Source organism: Vicugna pacos, chromosome 14 (genome assembly GCF_048564905.1).
Source record: "Vicugna pacos chromosome 14, VicPac4, whole genome shotgun sequence".
NCBI lineage: Eukaryota > Metazoa > Chordata > Mammalia > Artiodactyla > Camelidae > Vicugna > Vicugna pacos.
Genome location: NC_133000.1, coordinates 65044565 through 65060311, shown reverse-complemented (window position 1 = coordinate 65060311; position 15747 = coordinate 65044565). Strand labels below are relative to the sequence as shown.

General features: G+C 46.0%; 1 protein-coding gene across 7 annotated transcripts in view; it reads right to left on the bottom strand.

The window, feature by feature from the left end:
• PCCA (propionyl-CoA carboxylase subunit alpha) overlaps positions 1-15747 on the bottom strand; it is a 377947-nt gene that overhangs the window by 3688 nt on the left and 358512 nt on the right. For 5 of the 7 annotated variants that reach the window (XM_072976495.1, XM_072976496.1, XM_072976497.1 and 2 more), the window contains one exon: positions 10573-10713. The exons of 1 other annotated variant lie outside the window; for it this stretch is intronic. In XM_072976495.1, coding sequence (XP_072832596.1) covers positions 10573-10713 — 141 coding nt within the window. Of the gene's footprint in view, positions 1-10572; positions 10714-15747 lie in introns of those variants that run through there. One more of the 7 variants, XM_072976494.1, reaches the window with a different exon arrangement.

Below are 15747 nucleotides of genomic sequence, written 5' to 3'. Positions count from 1 at the left end.
ACAAAAACCACTGAAGTGCACACTTTAAAGAGGTGAACTGTACTGTACGTGAGCTTTCTACCTCAGGAAAGCTGTTACCAAAAAGTGGAGTTTCTGTCTATAGCTCAGGGGAGCCGGGAGCAGCAGCCAAGCATCCAGGCCGTGGGGACCACTGTCCCAGCCTTTGCAAGACATGCCAAGTCCTGACAACCAGGCAGCTCCCGGAAGGTGCCTTCTAACTCACGGCATGATTTCCAGAGCCCTGCCCATTCCTTGCAAGGAGACAGGTAGCTCCCAGGAGCACTGGCTCAAGCTTCCTGTTCTGATGTTTGCCTTTCAAGATAAGGAGAGTCCAGGTGGAAGTCCTGGGGTTCAAGCAGGGACTTCCACCAGGAGTCAGCTGTGACTGAAGCTTTTATTTGTTCTCCTTTCTCTGCCCTTGATAGGAAGGCACCAAGGCGCTGGGCTGGAGTTTTCTCCTATCTTTGTGAAAAAGGGCCTCCCTGTCTTTGAAATGGGAGAGCTGAACTTCCTGGGGCACCCGCCTCTCTGGGGTGCTGGTGGGCATCCTGGAGTGGGGCTCCTGGACACTCTGCTCGTCCAATATCGCAGAAGTGCCTGGAGAATGTTCTTTCCTAAAATCCCAGATGATTCCAAGCCCCCCTCCCGGCTCCCCGTGTGGCACAAGCTGTCTCACTGGCAGTAGGGACCGCCTGAGCCCCGCGCGTTCCTCTCCTCCGCTGATCAGGTGGTGGGCTGCTTTTTCCTGGCACAGAAATATAGGAAGAGAGGGGATGCCAAAGCTTCGGCGCTGGCACGGAGGCGACACTGAGCTGGAGAGCTGGGCTGAAAGCGCCGTGCTTGCGACCCTCTGTGACTCACGGTCCCCTGGCGCCTGCGTTCCAGAGAGTGAAGGCTCAACGCGCGAGGAGGGCCCTTCTTCACAAGGCAGAGGGACAGCAGTGAGGGCAGCTCCAGGGAAACGCGGGGCCCTGTCACGGTGTCACAACAGCCGGCCCCCAAGCCATCATTTCAGAGCCTTTTCTCTCCTTTCAGAGGCAGGTAGGGCCAGGCGAGCAAGGCAGAGGACAAGTCCCAGAAGCAGCAGCCGCCATTCAGCTTCACACGCAAAACCCCACAGACCCAGATCATGGCTCTGACGGAGGCTGAGGGTCCAGAGCTGGCCACACCCAACAGCATCCCAACCCGAGCACTGAGCATTCCGGCGTCAGGGCCTGTGGCTTTCTGGGAAACAGATCTGAAGTTCAGCAATGGAAATTTCCTCCAAAAATGAGTGACCAGCTCTGGTAGCTTCTTCCTTCACAGATGGACCAGTGCCCACCGTGGGGAGCCATGTGTGCTCGCCTTGCACCCTCGCCTCCCCAGCCGGGCTTCCTCTGCGGGCATCTGTGAGCCCGGGGCTCACTCAGAGTCCATCTCCCCATCCCCGGCACCGTGGGCCCCCCTTGGGTGGGCATGGGCTTGCCCTCCGCATCCCAGTGCTCGGCAGTGCTGGCCACACAGAGCACCTGCCACTCACTGCTCTTTATGGGATCTTCAAGTACGTGATTCACAGCCAATACAACTATGAAAAATGAATGAACCTTGGAAATTTCCACTGGTCACACCAAGGGGGTGGACACCAAACTGACAACGATGCCCATAAGAAACTTGCAGAAGGACAGCTGCCCTGGGCCACAGCCCCACTCCAGACCCGAGCCAGCCACAGCCACAGTGGCGGTTAGATCCAGGCCGGTGGGGAGCCCGTGGGCAGTGGGAGATGGACAAGTTTACGGGCCTCCACCGTCTGCCCACTGACCTGAGGCTCTGAGTGCTTGTATCAAGGGAGATCTGCAGAGAGGGACACACAGGTGACTGCAGGTGGTAGGTCCCCCAGAATCATTCAGAAAAACAAAACCTCTGATTTAGCCAGCGAGAATCCAGAGAGGTGGGAAAGTCCCCAAGTTAGCACACTCCCTTCTCTCTGACTGTTACTCTGATGATCTGATTAAAGGGGCTTCAAAGACAGCGCCTCTGGATTCGAAATGACCTGCCGCCTGCCCCGCAGTGCTGCCCTGAGTCTCGGAGCCACCCTCGCGGCTCCATCTTTCTCTTCATTCCTCTTTCTCTCCCTAGTTCCCTGCCCTGTCTCTGCTGCTCTCCACTCATACTATTTTGTGGAAACGTGCGTAATGCATTTCTCTCTGTTCACTTACAGCAATCTGTTTTGTGGTTTGTTTTCACTCATTTGTCCCTAGAAGAAAGAACTCTTGGTGGTTGTTCCTTGATACTCCACCAAATAGTGAGATCCACTCTGCTCAGCAGAATCATGCTATACACACACGCACGCATGCACGCACTCACTTAAACACGGATACACACGTGAACCGGACCTAAATTCAAGCTATTTCATCCCTCAAAAATGTAAGTCAGGGAAGCAAACGTGGTACAAACCATACGTCAAAGAGTGCAGACGGGGCTGTAACTCGGGGCTGCTCCGCGGACCCGCTGGGCCCCAACGGGCTCCGGTTCCAACAACAACCCAGACAGTATCACACAGGCCTCTCGCTTCACCAATCTGCAAGCCTCCCGGTCTGGAGGTGCCTGCCCCACGCCCGCCCCCGAGCTCGGGAAGGTCATGGAAGCACCTCCCGGATTTCCCCATGTGCTCGGTAAGCCAGGGCATTAACTGGGTGAGCAGAGAGGGCGCCTCAACGTGCAAAGTTTCCACCAGACAGCGCACGGGCAGGGCACTGCTACGGAGGGACGTGTGCGCGCACACTTCCCTAACACGCTTGTGAATCATCCGATAAAGACTTAATGATTGTGACAGGATGTCTCCAATGTTGGGCTTACAAAATGGTCACAAGCCTCGCAAGTCTTTTCGATAAACCTAGTCAGCCTGATGTCCTTCTCCGCTCCCTGTCTAATTGGTGTAAAGTTTGGAGGTCTGATTCCTGTATCTTTCATCCGGCTTATTGCGTCCTCTCCTTTGACACGGGGTCAAGGTTCACATTCGCATCCGATTATCGGAGCGGACTCATTAAGCGGGAGCCTGCCCTGCCCCAAAATGAGTGAGCTGGGCAGAAACCTCAGCCCATTTACTCAGCAGATTTTAGCATGTTTGGGAGGCCGGAATGTCACCCGGCACTGCTCTGCGCTGAAGAGTTTCAGACATCTCCAGCTGATGATTAATTGTGAGTGATGGGAAATAAAATCCAGTAAAGCCAGCTGCTTGCCATGGTCGGCAAAATGACTCTAATGGACATAGGCTGCCAATTTTCCAGTTTTACTGGCAAGTCTTCCAAGTGTAATTAAGGGAAGTTATAAATGATATGGAAATCTATCAAGTTCCATTTATTTTCAGACGACTCTTTCCCCAGAGACTTTTATCTTTGAGCTTATAGACTGCTTTGTTGTGCTAATGATTTAAACCACTTCTTATTTCTGATTAAAGCCCCCAATACCCTTCTACCAAGTTCTCTTTACTCCTTTCCCAAAGATTAAAAGACACAGAACCTTCCCCTGCACGTGGCCCTCCGGGAAAACACACTAAGAGTGGGACATGTTTGGCAACTTGTATCGTTCAAGCTGCAGATGCACGAAGAAAACCCAAGAAGGTGCGGGAAGAGAAAAAGAAGAGAAAGGGGGAGAAAGAGCTCCACCAAACATAAAAGGCAGCCCCCCAAAGTACAGACTTGAAAGCTGTGCTCAATGCCAGATATTCATCAGAAGGTGGTGTAGCTCACTAATGTTATTTGATTTGGAATAAAAGCATGAAAATGATGGCAAAGGCCTAAAATTGGAGATGTAAAGGATGACTGCACCGTATTCCATTTCTCAATTTCATCCTTCAGAGCCACAAAATGGGGGTGATACAGTGACGGGATGAGATTTACAGTAACAGCTGTGGTCTTCCCACACAAGGGAGGCCCTTCTAATGGGCTAAGGTCTGTTTTGAACAGACGGGGAGTAACAAAACAAGGTTCCCTATTAAGAGTGTGCAGTCATATTTCTGATAAAGAAAATGATTCTGGGAGTTGGATTTCCTTTAAGAAGGCCCCTACCCCGTTTTGTCATCCACAACCGGGGCTGTTTTAAAGGTGTTATCCTTTAAATAGAGGAAAGAGGACATAAATGGTGTGGAAGGTTTCCCCCCGGTAAGCCTACTCGCTAGCAACTGTAAAGAATGCACAGGAAACTGTGCCAGTGGCATATGGCTTTCTACTGTGCTAAACATTCATACAAAAGACAGGTTCATCAGTCATTGGAGTATCTGGATAAAAAATTAGCTCCTGATGGATGGTATTTTGAGCTTACCTGCTGCTAGTACATTACCAGAGAAACACAGGTTTTGAAACCCACATGACATTAGAAACTGCAGACCATGAAATACGACACGTGCAGGAGCACATAATGTACGCCAGATTATACAAAATAATAAATAAGCTATTTAAACCCTCTGCCTAAAATTGGGCCCGCTGCAAGGAACCCTGGGTCACTTCTACGCAGGCCAATTAATGCACAGCATCTGCTGTATAGAAGCGGGGCATGGAGCACTTCCGAATGATTTCAGCAATTAAAAGAAAACTGTTTCCTGCCTGCTCAGACAGCAACTGTTTCAATGCAAGAGTGAACACCAAATCACTGTGTGCAGCTGAAAAATTAAGCCCCCTTTTTGGGGAAGTGGGGTGGGTGGGAGGAAGAATTTTTAGGAAAAAGAAGCCTTCTTTTGTTGTCCTACACTCTGTTTTTCTGCCAAATTAGACAGAAGGCTCGGAGGGCTCCCCGGCCCGCCGCAGGCTCCCCTTCTGCTGCACTGGGCCACCCAAAAGCGGGGATCATATCAACCCTGCTGCCGAGGCCACAAAAGTTAAAATCCTTCCATTACATTTTTAAAGGCTGCGCTACTCAGAACACAGTGCATTTTTAGGCCCTCAGATCTGAAGAAAGACGCAGTTAACAGCCACCAGAAAAAGGCGTCTCAGATTTGGTTAAAAGGCACTGCTAGGATCTGATTATAATAACTTCCTCTTTCTGAGCTGGTAAGACAGGCTGGTTAATATGCCCTGATATTTCCTGAAGAAGAAATGTGCGTTCACATCCCAAGATCTTCCTGTAAAGAGGGCAGGAGAAGAGATCCTGGAGACAGGGCAGTATTTAAGCAATGACGGAAGGAACCGTCATCGAATTACAAAGAAAGAGGAGTCAGGCGACAGAAATGCTGCCAAGCCCCTATCTTCGGTCTAAGGCCTCCTTTAATGGGCTCGATCTCCCCGGGAGGGCGCCCGGGGGACAGGCCGCAGAGGCAACCCTGCAACCAGGTGCCGCCCTGCTCCCCTCCCACCCGAGGGCCCCCCGGGGACTGCACCCTGGGCTTTGAAGCAGGGGGCTCTGGGAGCTGAGAGACAGAAAGAATACAGTGAAGTGGCCAATATAAAACAAGTCCAGTTTTTCCTAAAATTCCTTAAAATAAAGAACATTATTACCCCCTATTGCCCTCTAAGTTAGCTCAAAAGTGGAGCCAGAGCCTCTAAGTCACAAAGAGAACTAGTTCAAACTGATGTCCTTTATGGTATCTGTAAGAAAGCAGTCTGGATTCACTCCCTTTGTGAAGTATGCTGCTTTAAAGGACCCAGTGAAATAATATTTTTTTAAATTTTTTTATTTTTTAATATTTTTAGCAAAAAGGTGAGAGAAGATATTTTGAATCTTGTTAGGGTTGGGAACTATCATCTTCAAAAACATTTAAAATAAAGACAATTATACCCTCTAATTCCAAGCAGAGTATTCCTTGAAAAACAAAATCAGATACTAAACTTGTAGAAGACTCACCTATGATATTTACTGACTGATCTATAAAAACATTTTATCTTATATTGATAATTATCACTAAGTTAAACTGTAAAAGTTCCCAAATTGTTACTACCAACAAAAATTAATCATAACATTTAAAAATGTCATCTGGAAAAGACAAAAAGGCCAAAATCAGGATAGCCATTACCTCTGAAGAAAGCAGGACAGGAATTCTACAGCAAAGAGGCCACAGGGCATGTTTACTCCAGAAGCAATGTTTTACTGTTAAATCAAATCTGAAGCAAATATGGCAAAGGTGAGCAGACAGCATGTGAGTGCTCATAACTTTCTGTACATTGGTAGTATCTCATAATTTCAAGTTTAAAAATGTGACATAAGGAATGCATGAGTCTAGCTGCACCTGCTCTGGATGCAATCTGAGGTACGGGTAAAAGCTGGCACACTGTCAAATAAACTGCTTGAATAACCACTGCTATAAAGTATGTAAATTTAATTCTTGCAATTATTTTATGATTGTAAATCAAGGTATCCAGAAACTGGAAAATCTATCAAACAGCCAGGCCAGGTTCTCTGCCAGGGGAAGATGCAGGTACTGATACGGGGCTGCGTGAGGTCCACTAGTCACTGCCAGACAAGCACACGTTGGGGGGGGCCTGATCCAGCCCATTCGTGTGTGGAAGACCTAAGGGCCAAGGAGGTTTCAAATCCTGCTTCTTCAAGAAATGAAAAGTAAAGGTCTCTTGCCATGTTTCTGTGCGATTTCCCTAGATCAGCTGTAAGCTCCGTTACAGATGGTTTAGGGACAAAGGGGAAGTGTGAATATCAATCTCTGAAACAGGGCCCCTGTGTCTCCATCCAGCTCAGCGGCCGTCCACCTGCCTGGAGCCCTCTCCCCAAAGCATCACACACATGCAGAAAAATCAGGGTGCAATCCGAGTGGTACTCCTGGTAATGATTTTTGTTCTCATTGGTGCGCTTTATGGTCCAGCATTGTTTGCCTAAGACAGTGCTGGTGAGCACGGCAACCTCACACTGCCTTCTCCTGAGGCTCAGCTTGGATGTTCCTCATCTTAGCCCCACAAAATACCGCAAACTCTGTCTGCTAATACTGCCAGGCTAAGTGGCAAGAAAAAGCAGCAACAGGTACTTACTATCAACCTGTTATTTCACCTGGTCTGACAAACTAAAAACTCACAAAATAATTGAGAAAGAAGGAAATGTAAAAGCGTATACAGCTTGCTTCTGGTTCTTGGCTGACATAATTTGTGCTGTATTAAATAAGATGAATATTTCTGATGCAGATCTGAGACGACTAGAGACTCTAAACAAAACTAGAAAGGATCCTAATTAAATTCAATGTTAAAATGTCCCCATCAGTTGCCTCATTTTTATTTTTATTTTTTGTTTTGTTTCTGACATCAAAAGGCCGAGCAAACAAATGTGCTCATACCGACCTTATTTTATACCTCAAAATCAACAAGAAAATTGTGCCACCCATTCAGCAGCTGGAGTCTAATGCTGGAGAAAAGCATATGCAGCATTATTCTGGAAGAATATATATTTTTAATATTTTTGTTCAAGACTATTATAAAGATAGAAGTTCAAAAACTTAAAAGTAAGTTATTTTAAAAATGCTGACTTTGATTGTAAAAGGGCCCCGGTTTATGATGTTGTTAAATGTCATAGGTATTTCTCAAACTGAAGTGAAAATCAGTTCTTGTAAAAATATTTTTAGAAGGCAGATACAAGAAGACACATAGGAAACTCCTTCTGTTGAACTGTTTCCTGAATTGAATGTGACTCTAGTGTCCAAGTACATGCCTGCCTCCTCCTTGCTGGTTTGCTTGCCGGTAGGCATTCTACTGCTTATGAACTAGCATCCCCTTCTGACAGATTCGAAAAGCCTGTCATACAATCATTCAAAAAATGATTTGACTACTACTTTTAATGTTAAATAGCATTTAATGGACGTTGAAGAAGTATCAGCAACTTCTGCTGCGCGAACCCCAAACAAGCGCTTAGAGTAAAACCCAGCTCCGTGCTGGGGGTGGGGACCTTCCCCCAGAGCCACCTGGGCACACTCCCCACTTCTAAACAGCCACCCCAAATCGTTGTGTTCCGAGGTCTTTAAACTCTTAAACCTGTTTACTTCCCAGAACAGATTTGTTCTTTACTGTTTATGTGATGCTTTTGTGGGACACGTTATTGCCAGGCCCGCCACTGTAAGATTTGTCAAGCTTTACTTACACTAAACATAAGAATTACAGATAACTGGAATTTTAACTATAAAAATAACATTATAAAGGAAAATAGAATACTTGTAGGTCCTTATTTTTTTGTTGTTGTTCCTTGTTTTCCTTGAAAATACGCACAGATGATTGATTCCATTATCTTTCTACTGATAAAAGTGGAGCCCTGGCTCAGCTATTGTTATTCCTAAGAACAAGACACACGCCCTGCAGTGTTAAAATAATTTTAAACCGCAAAACTTAAAAGCTACAAGTATCACTGTCTTAAAATGGCCTCAAGTATGTGCCGTGACTCTGGTCCAAGGAAAATTTCTTGTGTTTTAATTACACAAGGCGGACTTAACTGTAGAAGCTGGTACAAGAGCCGATAATTAAATGTCCCACCGTGTGCCTGATTTAGGTATTAGCAGTTTGGGACACTTTTCACAAATAACAACAGGGAAAACACTGTTTGATCAGAACACAATGGTACAGAATATGAAAGGAAGTTCTGCAAGGACCAAAGGTGGCAGCAGATGCCGGAGTGAGGAGTGAAAGAACGCACCTGCTCTCCGTGACCAGCACACGCGTGCGGAGAGAAAGGTGAAGCCCAGACCAGGAGGGGTTCCCCAGGGGCGCGCACCCACCCTCTGATTTAAAGGAATACAGGAAATAGAGGCCCCAGTCTGTTCTCAGATCAAACCATTCTCGAAGACCCACATTTAATTATTAGTGGTGGTTTTCAGTATCTGAGTTCCCCCAGTGAAACAAGGACTGATGCCACATTGCTCCATTTTACTAAATGCTTCGCTTTCCCACATTTAATCGTTAACCAGGAAATGGAAAGCATGAAGGCTAAACCCTTCGGTATCTGGAGCAGCTAGACTAGGAGCGAGCAGTGGCTAGAAACAAGGAGGCTGCAGGCTCCGGGTTCTCTGCCAGGGAGGCAGCGCAGGCAGGGGCCAGCAGGCGCAGTCCCCGCTTGTGCTCCCAGCAGGAGCTGCCGCCCCCTCCTCGCCCCCCAACCCTCCGCTCAGGTTCTGACTTAGGTGTTGGAAAAGTAAGGATTTCCGTTAAACACATTTTTTTCCCTAAGCACAAATGTGATTTTATAATTAAAGCCACACCATTAGGACTGACAAGCTGAGGATGGCAGTATACAGCCTATGTGGCTTCCAGAAAAAGCCTGAGGAGGAAAATGAAAGAACAAAACAACCCCCTCACAATGTTTACCAGCCTCCACCTCTAGTCAGGAGATTCCACTGGCTCTGATCCTGTAGGGAGTGTGGGCATTCTCACTGTCAAGGCCAAGGGGCTATGTTCTTAGGACCCTAATCCTTTAGAAGGAAGATACATAAGGTGACCCCCCTCCACATTCAACACATATATATCATTTTTATTATGTATCACCCCTCCCAAACCCTGAACACTAGGGTGTTAGACCACCTTAAGGAGTGCTTTCTTCCGGGAGCTCAGTGCTCTCAAAGCAAACATAACAATTCACAGCTCCTGAACCTCTTTTATGCTTTTCCACTTCTCTATCACCAGGTAAAGCAATTCTTAAAGTCAGTTTTCCAACTTCACAAATCAGTTTCAGGACTACTGGTTTAAACCCCTGAAACTGATCATTTTTTCCTAATACTCATCTATTTTAAGGGCTTTTCTAGAAGCTAATGCCAACCAACGACATGAGCTTTTCTCAATATTATGTGCTTATGTTGTTAATAAAGAAATACAGAGGCAGTTTTCATGTAATCTTTACAGGAAAATTATTATAAACTCCTAGGACTTCACTGAGATACAAAATGGAATCACCATATCATCTACTAAGGATTATCATGTTTGGCTCTTATTTTCCAGCACATAAACAAAAAATGCAGGGACTCAAGTGCTCCTTAGAAACCTTCTGGTCACCTCTTTGTTTTCTTTTTGCTTTTGCTGCTAATCAACAGATTTGTATCTATGCTCTATGACAAGGCATGTATCCTTCCAAACTGTCCAGAGCATGTAACCTTAAGACTGCACATGGGAGGAAATATTTATATAGCTTTGATTTGTGCCTTAATGTCACCAGGTCAAGATGAGAAACTTCAAAACTGATCCTAAATTTTATTTATCAAGTTACAGAAGTGCTCTGACACTACACAGATTACAGAATGAACTTTCCTTCATACCCTTCTCAGTATTCTAGAAAATGTGCAAAAAGTTCTCCCATCGAAGGGTTATTTCTTGGCATGACTTCTTCAAGGATGCTTAAACCACAGACAGCAAACAGAAATTTTAAATAAAATGCTTCCTGAAACACTAAATTTGCAAAAAAAAAAAAAAAACAATGAATCTGGCTTTATTTCTGTTCCAGTCCTCAGTCATTTGGGAGGAGAGGCACTCAGAGATATTGCTACTAACCTAATTCAGATGTGAAACAGTTGGACGAAGAATGCACAAAAGCAACTCCGCTGTTTGGTGGGTAGGATGACTCAAGAGAGAACCGCACAGAAAAGGATCTGCTTCAGTCTACCCCCGTCCCACAGACAGGTGTGGTCCTTACCAGGTCCCCAGGCTTTACAGAGACGGCCACCACCACGCCAGGCATCGGGGAGTGCAGAATACTGCTAGTGTCCTCAGCCGCTTTTTCCAGCATAAATTGGTTCAGTTCTGCAGCAAGTTTGGTTAAGATATGCACCTTGTACTTAAGGAGGGGGAAAAAACGTAAGTGAGATTAAATGATGAACTTTTCCTCAACATAGCATTCATTCAAAATCAGTTTTTAGCTTTTAAATGTTAAATTACAACATCTCTGAAATCAAGTGGCTTTTAATTATTGTACACAAAAACAAAGCAGATCAGTCTGTTTCTGGCTCATGTTGTGCGCCAGTTTAAGAAATTTCTTGAAATTTGAGTGATTAATTAGGGATAAACAGTAATCATCCTGTATCATTAAGAAAAGCATCTCAAAACTTGATAAAGAAAACAGTGAGAATTTCCTTGTATACCCTTTACCACTTACAAACTTATCCCAATTAACACAAATTCCGCAGCTGGGTGGGCACAGGGAGCGGGCGCTGTGAGCACACACGCCGGTAGATGGCAGCAGACTGCTGTGTCAAACTCCCTGCTCCCCTTGGAGCCGCTGGACCATGTAGCAATAAGTTAAGACAAAGGGTTTTGCTATTCATTTGGGCCAAAATAATATTTAAAATCCCATTTTTTCCAGTGACATAAAATGTTATATCCACGAGTGAAAGAGCTGGCTTTTCTTTTTAGGCACAACATTATGTAGTCTTTTGAATGTTAACAAGACGGTTAGGGCAGATAAAGATGAAAGATAATGTATCTTCTGCACTAGGAGACGGTAATTCAAGATTTTAAAACCATTGAAGGAAAACAATCTGCACAGCCCAGTATTTTAATGGTACATTTTGGAGGTGGCTCTCAAACGTGACGGGTATGTTCAAGGCAGTCTGGTTAAACAGAACGTTTCTAATAGAGGATTTCTGCCAGGCAAGGAAGATTCTAGATCTCCGTGAATAAATATGTGAGCTCCAGTTTGGTCTGTCCAAACAGAAACAAAATAAAATGGCTTGAGGAAGTGTTACTTGGTGAAGTTGGAGGAACCACCTGAAGATTTCTGGATTCCTACCAAATGGCATTTCCCTGGGGGGAGACAGACACAGCACTGGGGCAACTCCATTGTGTCCAAAAAAAGCCGCTGTAACTCAAAGCCTCCTGTGGGCATCGTAGTGGCCAGGATGCGAAAGGGAAACAGAATTTACCCTTAATTCTGCACAGGGACGGCGGAAAACTCTTTAAGTGTGCTCTTTGCAGGGCCTATTTTGAAAGGCGTGGGGGAGGGCTCCACGGAAGAGCTTAGATGGCCTAAGTTCCAAGCAGATTAGCGACACTGTGACAGGTTGAATAATAACATCTTTTGCATGTTTCTTTACTCCTGAGTGTGTGTTTTGCAATCAAGACATACAAGTGTCTGCCCGCTTCTGAAGGATATGATCCTTAAGTGAAATTACAGTGCAAATAAAAGCTTTTTGCTCCTATTAAAATTCATCTGAGTCATAAGTGGCAAAGGAAAAAAGCAAGGAGAGTGCACTCTGCTGTCACTCTAATAAACATTCTGGGCAGAGAGTCTATTTATCAACGATGGATTGTACCTCCAAGTCCTTCATTAAATCTATGGGGGGGTGCTGGAGGGAGAAGGGAGAATATAATTGTACCAAATTGCACACTTTTAGTATCTGTGCTCGGCCTTGCAAGAGAAAAATCCAACATCACGAGAAGCATCAGAGTCAACAGAAAAAGTTACTTTTCTGGCTGGCACTGCCCTGCACCTCCCCTTCCCGTGACTGCTCCGCATCAGGCCCGTGGCTGGTTCCCCCATGGCATACAGTTCTCTTTTTCTCCTTATTTTTCGCACAACTTGACTTCAAAATGTGAACTCAGGGACAGTATCTTTCCACACTGAGGATAATGATTTATCACATTTCATCACGGTGGATTCCCTTAAAAACTAATTTCAGCTTCGTCACAAACAAGCCTTAATGCAAACAAAGCGCTAAGATTGCCCCGAGCTCCATTTCTCCCCAGAAACGACAAGATCCTGACTAGAACTGGATCCTTTTACTATTTTTACAATGTTCATATCTTTTGGATTCCTTTCTCTGCAGGACTCCTGCTTTGCTTGGAAAGAGATGTAAAAGAGCCACAAAACTCACTGCCTTCAGATGCAGTCTTTGTTACCGATGAGATGTTCCTTTTCCTTTTGTATTTGTTTATTGTTCTTAAATCTGTTTGGGGGATAAGCGACTTATTGTAATCACAAGCAAAAAATAACAACGGTGTAAATGCCTCTGGAGAGGCCCTGTTGCACATAGTTGGCTTAGACATGACCTCTCTGAATATAAAAAGAGGAGGCAGAGAGAAGGTTCTCTTTTTAAGACTACCTTTGATGTTGTCCTGACCCTGTCGGAGTGCCCACACAAACACGCCTTCTTAAAACAACCTCTTGGCTGGGCCGTGCGGCGGTGCACGGGGCCTGCCAGGGCGGGATCTGAGCGGAGCGCAGCATATGGGCCCATCAGAATGAGTTGCCTGGTGAGAACCGTAAAAGGTTTTTGATGCCCCAGAAGAGAAGTCATTTAAGAATGTACACTAGGGCTTTCAAAGCTTATGATCAAAACTGCTATTTATTGGTTTCTCTGAATTCTTGGGGCGGGGGGCACAGAGCAGCCAACGAGGTGAGAGAGGGGGGAAATGCCCCCTAACGCGTGCAGAGTCTGATTTTATGTTAGACATTTGAATATTCCTAATGGGGTCTGTAGCACGCTCCCTGGAGACTTTGATTTGCAGTTGTTGTGTTATTGTTTTCAAGCAGATAAACCACAAACTAGATACCTTGGGGGAGGGAGTCCAAGATTTTCAAGGCTAGGTGACAGAACAGAGAAGCACAATCCTGGAAGAAGCCAGAAGGTTCTCCCCCTGCGAGGTCCCGAGAATCGTCTGGTTGAGGATCAGAAGCTGCTTATTGGCAGGGCTGGAAGCCGAGTACCTCGGGGTTCACCAGGATGGAACCTCACTCACCCTGTGGGTTTAGGGAGGTGCTCTCCAAACCACAGTCACATTATTAAGTTCTTGAAAACACCCCTCACAGTGTAAGTCCAAGCAGAGAACAGGTGCTCTCCGGGCCTGGCCCAGCCAGCAACCCGATCCGCACAGGGCAGCGAAGGGCGGGAAAGAGGCCTTCCCTAACAACCTAATTATGGTCAAATGAACCCACCCTGGGTTCAAAGCAAATTAATTGTATGGTGTCTGTGACATAAAACCACGTCTAACCAGAAAATTTCCCCAAAACAGTTCAAAAGGAAGAGAAAAAAATCATACCCAATCTAAAGGGATTAGGAAGAAAACTGTAAGAGATGGACAATTAAAAGGAACACAATGGAATTGTTTTAAAGATGAGCACACGGCTCTTAACCTGGAACTGCTTCCAGGGGGAAGGGGGCGGGCAGAGCACGGCGGTCCTCAGGGAAGGACGGGGCCAGCCATGGTTTGGGGGGGAGAGATGCTTTTTAACCAGACTTGGCTCACAAAAGCATCCTGCCAGCCGGCCTGCCCCCTGCGCCCGGCACACAGCCCTCTCGGCGCCCCAGACAGCGAAAGCCCTCGCAGTGGTCGCACTGTGGTCTGTGTGGGTTTAGCAGCTCCTCGTGGAGCTGAAACCCCTGTGCTGCTTTCCGCGGCCTCTGGCTCCACCAGCAGTTTACACATCCGAGGTGCTCACGGGCTTGGGCCATTCAGGGGCCTGTGGGCCCCTCACAAGATGAGTGCTTCCAGTTTGTTTACCTGTTTTTTTCCGTCGTGACCTCAGAGCCTCTCAGGAAGCCTACACTGTACATCGACCCTCACCAAGTAAGGTGACAAATACACTTCTTCAAATACAAGGATCTCTTCTCAAAGTTTTACACCTTCTCGCCCCGAGGCACTTCAACCTTAAGCTGCCTTCATTTCCACAGCATGGCAGTGAAAGCTAACGTGCAAATATTCCTCTAAAAGCCTCCTTTCCTAAATCTGATTGTGAGAGAAATTGTCAATGTTTGTAAAGAAGTGACCAGCTGCAAAGGTGATGCACCTTTGGGAGCATGAGTGTTTCAGAAAAGTAGGGGGAAACCACACAAAACCGAAAACATTTAGGTGGAATCAGAGCTGTAATTCAACCTTGTTTTCCTTTCCGAAATTCTTTCTGGGATACACAATTAACACTAGAGGAAAAACAAAGCGAGGCTTCGAAGCCAGGCAAAATACACTCCCCTCCACCTCAGCAACAGGCCCTACCAAACCAAACCAACAAAAACGCCCAGGAAACCACACTACAAACATACAGAGCTGAAGCCTGCAGCCGTCCTCCTGGAGGGATAAACCCAGGCGAAGAAGGTGGAATGAACAGACAGCAGTTAGAGCGCCCTGTACAGCTGCAGTCACCCGGCAGCCTGCTAGCCCACGGCGGTGACAACTCCATCGGCACAGTCTCAAGGTAGCTGTCAATCAGGATGCATCATTTAATCCAACAGCACTCGGAGGACTTTCCCCGACAACCCACATGACAGCATATCTACAGCTCTATTTACATCAGCGCCCAGTTGTGTTTACAATGCTGTTGTAATTAGAAAAGACGCAACAGGCAGCAATATTATTGAAGGCTCCATTTTGCAGTCTTAACCCGTAAAGTGTGATCTTGCTTCACAGAGTCATGCTAAATGACAAAAGGCTATTTTCTTCAATCTCCCGGCTCAGACAGCACTTCATTTGCAGCTATCTATAATTAGATTAATGGTGTAGTGCAGTACAAAGCAGGCCCACTTCACATCAGATAGCATATGAATTAGGACAAACACTTATTTCAATTCCAGGCAGAGAAAGCAATGACTGGGGTATTTAGCATACCCTTTATGGTGGAATGAGATGTTAATTGTGTACCATTACCTCTAAACTGCTTGCTTGTTGTATAAATCACTGTGCTAATTGATGCAGAGATAGAAATGTAGCCACAGGCAAGAAAGCAAAGGAATGAGGGCTGAAGATGGTGGATAAAGGATTATCGAGTAAAACCATATGGAGATGAGGTTCCTTTGAAACCTCTCCTTTCTGCCCACAAGCGGGGTTTCTTAAAAGTACAGAAGAACTCTTGTACCAGGAAAGAAATTTTCATTTTTCGCAT